General features: G+C 45.9%; 1 protein-coding gene across 1 annotated transcript; it reads left to right on the forward strand.

The window, feature by feature from the left end:
* The first annotated feature begins 112 nt into the window (after positions 1 to 112).
* Positions 113 to 8,951, forward strand: map6d1 (MAP6 domain containing 1). Its single transcript, XM_062404559.1, has 3 exons — positions 113 to 999; positions 2,176 to 2,482; positions 8,087 to 8,951. The coding sequence occupies exons 1-3, from the start codon at positions 467 to 469 to the stop codon at positions 8,162 to 8,164; spliced, it is 918 nt and encodes a 305-aa protein (XP_062260543.1). The 5' UTR covers positions 113 to 466; the 3' UTR covers positions 8,165 to 8,951.

Consider the following 8,951-nt stretch of genomic DNA (forward strand, 5'->3'; position numbering starts at 1 on the left):
TTTGCGACCTAGGCAACTGCCTATGTCGCCTGTACCAGGAGCCGCCCCTGGGCTGCAGGCTTGTGATTGTGGGAGTGGGCGCATGTAGTGGAGAACAAGATATAACCGCGTCTCTTTGATGCTGGGTCCGCTGAGAGCGATGCGGACTCCCGGGGTCCTCTCTGAGATTCGGGGAAGGATTTGCCACAGATTCCTCTGCATGGTGGAGGCTCTACCACAGACCACGTGAGAGGCGCATTCATACATCGGCTCATCCCCGCTGCTGACATGGACCCCGGGACACTCTCCACTATCTGCTGCGCACAGACGGACGTGGAGGGAGGGAGACACTCTTTCTGATCTTTTCTTTTCTCTTCTTTCCATTCCCCTCCTTCTCTCTCTCTGTCTCTCTTTTTGTCTATTTTTCTCTCTCGTCTTCTCCTCTCCTCCCCAGCCCGAGTGTTAGTTAGAGAGGGGAGGGTATACGATGGCTTGGCCGTGCATCAGCAGAGTGTGCTGCCTGGCTCGCTTCTGGAACCAGTTCGACAAATCGGACCTGTCCGTGCCGCTAACCATCCAGAACTACTCGGACATCGGTGAGCAGGAGGTGCGCTCCGTCACCAAGCAGCTCTCCTTCTCGGAGCGCGCACCCGGGAATAACTACTCGACCCCAGACGCGCGTAAGGACGTCAGCTCCCCCCATGCGTCCCTGGATGGCCCGGGGACCCGAGGATCGTTCAGCGCAAGGAGGGAGCCCAGCTACAAGCCCCGGGAGGAATACCACCCGCCCGGAGTGCCTTTCACCAGCATTACGCAATACACGCAGGATTTCAAACCCTGGCCCATCCCAAGGAAAGAGAACTTCCCCTGGATTAGTAACGGGGGCAGCAGGGCGGACAGTGTGTCGGACAGCCCGGGGAACACTCACCCCAGCCAGGCACAGCCTGGGGAGGAGCGGGGCCGGGGGCAGAGATGGGGGGAGCAGCAGGTGGAGGAGGAGAGTAAAACCAGCTCCTACAGGTAGGAGGCATTCGTATGTGGACCACTTCAGGCCTACAAATGGCCCAGACTAACTGGAAGTGAGCCCAAAGTGGTCCACTTGTAAAAACGCGAATGTGGCCCAACTATCTAAAAACAAATGTGGACCTTTTTGGTAAACATGTGGTGCTCTAGACAACATGTTACTTGGATGTGAACCTAAAGTGGCCCATGTTAATTATGAATATGGCCAAAACAGCACCAAGCCACTTTGGCACCTTTGGTGGACATGTGGCCCAGATCTGGTAAACGGCCAGGACAACCATCAGTCCACACGGTTTTTGGGCAAGATGTGGGCCAACCAATTTTGCTCTGTGGGTTTGACCTGTTTCAGCACCTGTCGCTGTCCCCTCCATGATGGAAACTGATGTCTGCAAGATTAGCAGTTAATTTACATCTAGTGTGGTCCAAGGAAATCCTGCATGAAGATGAGGTTATCAATAATTCTCTCACATTACATATTTATATGTGAGATTAGGTTTAATTCTATGAATATTGGATTTGTTTATGGTGTGTGTGTGGGGAGGAAGTAAAAATATGAGCCTCTCAACCTTTCTGGCTTGTGACCACAGAAGAAATGTATGTACAGCCCCCCTTTATCTATTATTAACTACCAGCAGTATAAAGCCAAATAGCTAATTTATTTCCCCTTATTTATGCATCAGGTTTAAATGAGTAAAGATACCATGTGATTCACATTAGAGAGAAAAATATTCATCTCACCTTGCAAGTTTGTTTTAAATTAAGCTTGCAAGTAGTTCTCAATGTGGGGTGATCGACTCTGGAGATTAAAGGCCTATTCTGTTGATTTTAATTTTTTTAGTTGTGATATCAAGACCTTTAATCATCATTACTCTATTAACTAGAAACCAGAAGGCTTCGCTCCCCAAACTCTTGTCCCTTACCTATAGATTCTGAATATTCACATGTAGAATCTGTTGATAGAGATTATAGTGGCTTTCATTACTTCCTCTAGGCCTACTGAACCTCACATCCTCACTTTTTTACATAGGCTTTAAAGTGAGTGTTAACATTCCAAGAACTCGGCATTACTTATCTGTGAGTATCCTCACAGGCATAGCTTCAAAAACAAGCCAGATACAAACATGTGCCTGCTCGGCGCCTCTGTCTCACTCTGATGCTCCACTCTTCCTCCAGGCAAGAGTACAGGCCGTGGACAGGGGCCAAACCAGCCAAAAGTGCAAGAAGAAATCCTCCAGCTCAGTATTCCAGCCCGGGGACCGAGGCCACCGACATCCCGCGAGAGACCAGCTACCAGGCTGCCTTCAACGGGGACTTCCAGAGATCCATGGGGTGGAGGTCTGCTGCCCCGACCACGCAACCTGCTGGTGTCCCCCACCCCACCGCCACTGTCCCGCAGGCCGGCAGCTCACCCAGCGCCTCCAGCCTCCAGCAGAGCGTCGCACCTGAGAGGGCAGAGCTCAGCGGACTCACCAAAGGAGAGGTGAGCATAGACAGAAACGTCCTCCACATTACATATGTATATATATAGTGTCAGTCACTTAGCTGAATGACTGATGTTAGGCACTCCTTCACTAAAGGAGCTGTAGGTTCAGAGAGTTCATTAAGAACATGTGCCTCCTGAAAGTCATCTTCACTCATCTCCCTGGCGGCCTGTTGCTGTCGGGGCGTCTCAGTGATACAGCATTCTGTCCCAAAGCAGCTCAAAGTGACCCAGCTGTTTAAAACAGGCCATGGTCTATATGTTAGATAACAGCCACACGCATCACTTCGACCTGGATAGAAGAAGCTGGATGAGAACAAAGAAGTTTGGTAAATGAGTAATTTGCTCCATTTTGGTCCTAAAATAAAACAACCCTGAGGACAGATATATTAACTAGTCTGTACTTAATGTGTCTCTGATCACAGCTGCAGTTAAATACATATAAATACAACACTTAATGGCTCTTGTCATTTGATCAAACACTTTAAGAAGTTTGTCAAACCACAACACAGCACTTGTGTGGACGGATCATTAATTCCAATAACAACACATGGATTTCTCCAGGTTCGACATTAAATGTATTCATTAAAGAATGACACACTTTGGGGAATCTGGAACTTTTGACCATGCAGGCACTTTTTTAGCTTGATATTTTATTATACTTAAAAAAATTATTGGGGTTACTTTAATGCAATAAAGAGGAAATGACATTGACCATCAAGGACAGATGTTATTTTACAAACCAGAAATAAAATTTGCTGATATTCATGTCTCAAAGCAAAATTGTGCTTATTCTATGTTCATCTCAATGTCATATATATAATGACAATTTTTTTTTTCTCACTTTTTAAACCTAATTTTTCAATGTTGCCCAGAGCCATAATGACCACATTTTAAAGCACAATCTGGATCTGTGCTCTGGGACGCAGTGAGACAGAAAGATGGGCGCACACAGAGAGAGACAGATGTAGAGGGAGCTTGAAATTTGAAGCAAAACTAACTGCGACAACAAGGCGACAGGATTTGCTCGGGGAACTCATCAGTTCAGGCAGGTTGTTCCTGATTATTGAGGGATAAGGGGACATATCCCTGTCTTTCCTCTTCAGTGCAGGTCAGCTGTTGCGTGACAGTAAGTGAGACAGCTTTTGGGAATCTCCAGAGGTTTAGTGCCATCCCTGTTCCCCGCCTGCACCCGCTCGGTGCCATCTGCCAGAGGAGAGCCGGGCCAGGTCTGGGCTGGACGTGGACTGGCGGGTTTGTCTATTCACACACAGAGTATCGTCTCACACTGAAAGGACTCAGGGAGGGGTAGGAAACTTTGTTTGGTGGTGAAAAGCTGTGTTTTTCATCTCTCCTCAGTTTCAGGAAAGGGTGATAAAGATGGCGTACTGAATACAATTTGCATAAGTGTCTGATTAATGACTGCACCATTAGGCCGTCATGTCTGTCAGTGTCCTGTGTGACGGTGATGGAGGTCGAAGTGGGAGATGTCAGCGGCAGGACACAGACTATTAATAACACTGGCCCAGTTGGAGCGAGAGTTCACGGCACATTAAGGAGGGATGTGCTGCTGACAGTGTGTTCATCTGTGGGACTGAACACCACACACACACACACACACAATCACGCACACACACACGCACATCATTATAGGTCACCTTTTGATGACTTTACACAGATCAGCTTTTGGCCCCAATTGGACGAGTTGGTCTAATTGATTTGTCTTTTGACTTTGAAAAGCGCCCGAACCAATTTATAGGTTGGCCGATAAAAGTCGGGCGATGTGAGTTTTTCACAGACAAACTGGTATTGGCATTATGTTTGCTACAAATAAACCTTTTATTTTATGGAATAATAACAATGCAGAAAATATGTGCAATTATATTTACATTTTAAAGTAAATTTAAGGCAAATTCCACATACCTTTCATCGTTTTTGTGTTTTCTTTAAGTTCTATAGTATTTCAATTTCACGAATAAACTCTATAGTATCCAGCCTCAATTAAACAACGTGTGAAAACGACATCTTGTGAATCTTTTGTGAATTTTATTCATAGATAAATCGGCTTAAGTCAGTTTCATAATTTCTTTTACTCCCTAATATTGGCATATGCACCTCAAACATCCATATCAGTGGGGCCCTAGTTTTTTGTCTGAAATATGTCCCCAAGGGTAGCCTATGACAGACTCTCTCACACACACACACACACACACACACACACAGTGCAGTTTAACATGCATTCCATCAGTCAGACAACAAAATGCCAGAGCAACATGAACCGGCCTGGCAGCAAATCAAGTTGATCTTAGATTATCCACCCCTGTCACCAGCGGCCCACTCACTGCCAACTCATTACTGACTCACCAGCCCCCTGCAGAGGAGTCTGACCAAGCATTACACATCCCACCGCACTGTGCATTATACTGGGTCATGACACCGGGCTGGTATATTGTCTGGCGAGGACGTTGTTGAATCGGTCGTTGGACACATACCCACACCATACTGCATTATCACCAGCAGACACAGCTTCTTCATTCAGTGTGTGGAGCAGAGACGGACTGAGTCTATTCATTAAAAGACTTAATGGTTAAGTCCCCAACTGAGCTGCGGAAATCAAAATCAATCTGCGCGTTACGATAAAATGAAATTCTCATTATCGCTCGAATCAATCTGTCAAATTGTGTGCCCCCCCCCCCCACCCCACCCCCCACCCACAACCGATCAAATCCATCTCAGCAGATAAAGGCCGCCTCTAATTTGATCACACGCTGCAGACAACCGACCGATTAGAGCTCCGTGCTGACGCTTTTTACGATTAGAGAGCTGTGTTGTCTCAAAATACGCCGAACTCCAGAATGTAATTTAAAACATCCCGATGACATTGTTGTTGTTGTGAGTTGTCGGAGGTTGAGAGAATGAAGCTCCGGTAAAAAACCTGCAGCCCAGCTTGTCTGGCTCAATTGAGTGCAGCTCTGAACTGTCTGCACCGTGTGTGTTTGTGTGTGTGAGAGAGACAAGGCAGATTTATGAGGATGGGCTGTTTAATCCGCAGTGTGTGTCTGTGTGTGTGTGTGTGTGTGTGTGTGTGAGGGATGAGTGAGACTAAACTGCAGAATGGGGAACACATTTAACATGCTGAGTGGAGTCCTCAGAGGGAAACTCTCCTTAATTCCTGGTTGTGTTATTGTCAGTTCAGATGCAGCGGCCCCATGACGTTTGGGATTGTTTTGCTCCCAGAGCTCCCAGACCATCCTGATTTACTTCTGAATGCTGTGTTTTCCCCTTGCAGTGACACGGTGGGTGGAGGGAAAGGCTGCTCACAATGGTTTGAAACTGTAGAAAGAGGTTTATGCAGCCTGCAGGGACGTTGTGGCACAGGTGTGTTTGTCACTGGTGGAAATGTTGCTGTGTGAACTTTAATAACAGATTGACACAATGTTGCAGCTACAAAAAATTTTTACATCCACAACTTATATCGTCATCATACGCGTAAATTTGCAAAGATGATAAACGTGATATACAACTAATTTCTGATCATTGATTCACAAGCTCAAAATATAAATGACCCTTGTTTGACTCCATAAGAAGAGACAGGAAACAGCTAGAAAGAGAGAACAAAAACCAAATAGCTAAAAACCATAAAACACACAATAGACAACAGTAGATGTAGAAAAACTAAATATTACACACAAAAGGCCTAAAAACACAACACAGAGATGTAGAAAAAACTAAAAAGATATACAAAATGGCTAAAACAGGTGGGGTCTCATAAACTGTTTGCAGAAACAAATAATTCTTATTTAGTATCGCATCAGGATATTTAAAGTGGTTTATTTGACATTTATTAGAGTAAATATATAACTAGTAACTCTCATTATTCTCAAACATCGGGCCTCAGTCTGGAACATATTCAATTTCCCCCCCTCCCCTAGGAGCCACCTCACATCCTTCATCCATTGTTCTTTCCTCTGCCCCTTTACATCTACATCCACCAGGAGCCAGACTCTCGCTCCTGTTTTTCTCTCCAAAGTTTGTTCTCTCTCTTGGACTTCTCCTCCTTTTTCCCACGCTGCCAGGACGACACTGAATGGTGTCCTGTGCCAGATTGGCAGGGAGGAGAGGGGATGAGAGGAGACGAGGGGAGAGGAGAGGAAAGGAGAGGGTGGCATTGACAGGAGTAGAAAGGCGAGAAAGACAAAGGCATAATGAAAAGAGACTAGGACAGGGAAGGGGGGGAAAGAGACAAGGAGAGATAAATTGAGTTGCAGCATGTGACGGATAGGTGATGGGAGAATGAGAGTGAAAAAGTGAGAGGAGGGTGGTGGAGGTGGAGATGGAGAGCACCATGTGATGGATTATCTGTTAAAGTGCAACGTTGCATCAGGTCGCTGGGCCGTCTTTGGCACCAATCTAATATAGGAGCGGGAGCGGGGGGGGGGGGGGAGGAGAGAGAGAGAGAGAGAGAGAGAGAGAGAGTGACCTGGGTGCTACACGGAGCAGAAAATACAGTGAGTGTGATCAGGGTGGAGGGGGGGGGGGGGCTGATACACTCACACACCAATCTGACTTGCTGAACAGCGTGTACCTGCTTCCCTGCCACCCACTGAGTGCTCACACTCTGAAGAGCTGCTGGGACAGAAAGTCTCTCCAACGAGCGAGGGATGAAAAAGCTGCAACACACGTTCAGTGAAAGATTGAAGCTTGGCATATTTTCAGTAACCTGTCGAATAATTGCTATAAATAAAGAGAACACGTTGGCAGAATTGTCACCTCAGGTTTTAATCCAAGCTTAACCAGGGTCTCTCTGCGTGAAGTTTGGTTTTAGATTGGCTCCAGATGACCCTCAAAAGATAAGTGGTATAGCAAATGGATTGTTGAATGGAACTGCTGGTGCCAGTCGCAGGGCTTTTGTTTCCATCATGTCCAAAACGCTACATTTTGGAGAATTGGTTTGTTTTATGATCTCAATGTTTTTCTAAAGTTCAATGGGCCGTCAGAGGTTTGATTCTGATGGAGACCCGCCCAGATTGCATGATCCACCCAGATTCTGGGTTGTTCGATATCACTTTAAACGTTATCAACACATGCTGCTAAGCCTGGCTGCTTGGAGTCTCTCTATCAAAACAAACCAGGATTTTTTTTTTTGTGAATTGGAGAACCTAAACAGACTGTTGGTGCGATTGGTTGGATAATGGAATGGTTCTTGGCAATGTATCTTGTCCTTGAGATGCACTGACCTGTCCGAGTTGTACCCTGCTTCTCACCCAATATCAGTGGTTATGGCTCCACCGCCATCAGAGTAAAGGGACATAGATGGAGGGATGGAGATGTGCCACTTGTCTTAATTTGCCATTAGATTCTGGTCAGACTTTGACCGCAGCTGCTCTCATCTGAACACAGCGGCACTAAGCAGGAAGTGGCGATCCGGTCCAAACCTCTCGCTCTCCTGACAGCAGCCCTGATGCTTTCTGACGCCAAGGCCCGACCAGTCTCCTCTCATTTCACGGGTCCATTCTGAGCACCACAGACGCGGCCCCCTCCGGTTTCATCTCTCCGATCCCTTTTACAGCTGCTGTTATACCTGTGTCTCCCTCTTCCACTCAGGAGCATCTGGTGAGGACCAAGCTCTCCCCGAACCCGTCCGCCATCTTCCAGAGTGGATCGAGGGTCTTCAACATCTGAGGGCCGCTCCTGGTCTCCGTTTCAGAGGAATCAATGGGAGAATGTTTTCAGTCCATTCCACAACACACGAGAATCTATGCAAGGGAATGTATTGTTGTGAAGCGTGCGGACCTGCAGCGACAGCATCCTGAGTGGAGCTAGATAGATGCCCCCCCCCCTCGACCTTTACAATCCTCCCTGCCCCCTGTTGCTATGGAAATGAATTTGCATGAAACAAAATAAGTTGGCAAAAAAAAAAAAAAAGCTATTGTTTTTTGTTATCGCGTCAATAGACGCACAACAAAGTGGCTGCTGTCTGTTTGAATGTGTGACTTTGTGTGTGTGTGTGTGTGTGTGTGTGTGTGTGCACATGCAGAATTGTCCAGTTAATGTACATCATGCTGCATCTGCTCCAACAATGAATGATAAGACGTTTGCTTCTAAGTACTTTGTTGCCCTTTGGTGTTTGCTAGAAATCAGCTCGTACGTTAAGTTATTTCCTCAGTATTCAGTTAGTTGACTCGTTTCAGAAAGTATTGTACCATTTCTCATTTTGGAAATCTATTGTTTCAGAGAAGGAGTAAATGTATGATGCAAGTGAAATGACAATAAAAGAATATTAGATTCTTAGCCCTTTCTATCACAGGTGGGTTTTTACAGCATCAGTAGTGTAAGACGACATTTAGCTGCTGTTATTCCATAGATCTCGTAAAAGTAGATGTTTTTATCAGCTTTTACATCAGAGCTTTTTCAATTCATTGAAAAAAACAAAACAGGTTCAACACAAGGTAAGTTTGATAAATAATCA

Source organism: Platichthys flesus, chromosome 14 (genome assembly GCF_949316205.1).
Source record: "Platichthys flesus chromosome 14, fPlaFle2.1, whole genome shotgun sequence".
Taxonomy (NCBI): domain Eukaryota; kingdom Metazoa; phylum Chordata; class Actinopteri; order Pleuronectiformes; family Pleuronectidae; genus Platichthys; species Platichthys flesus.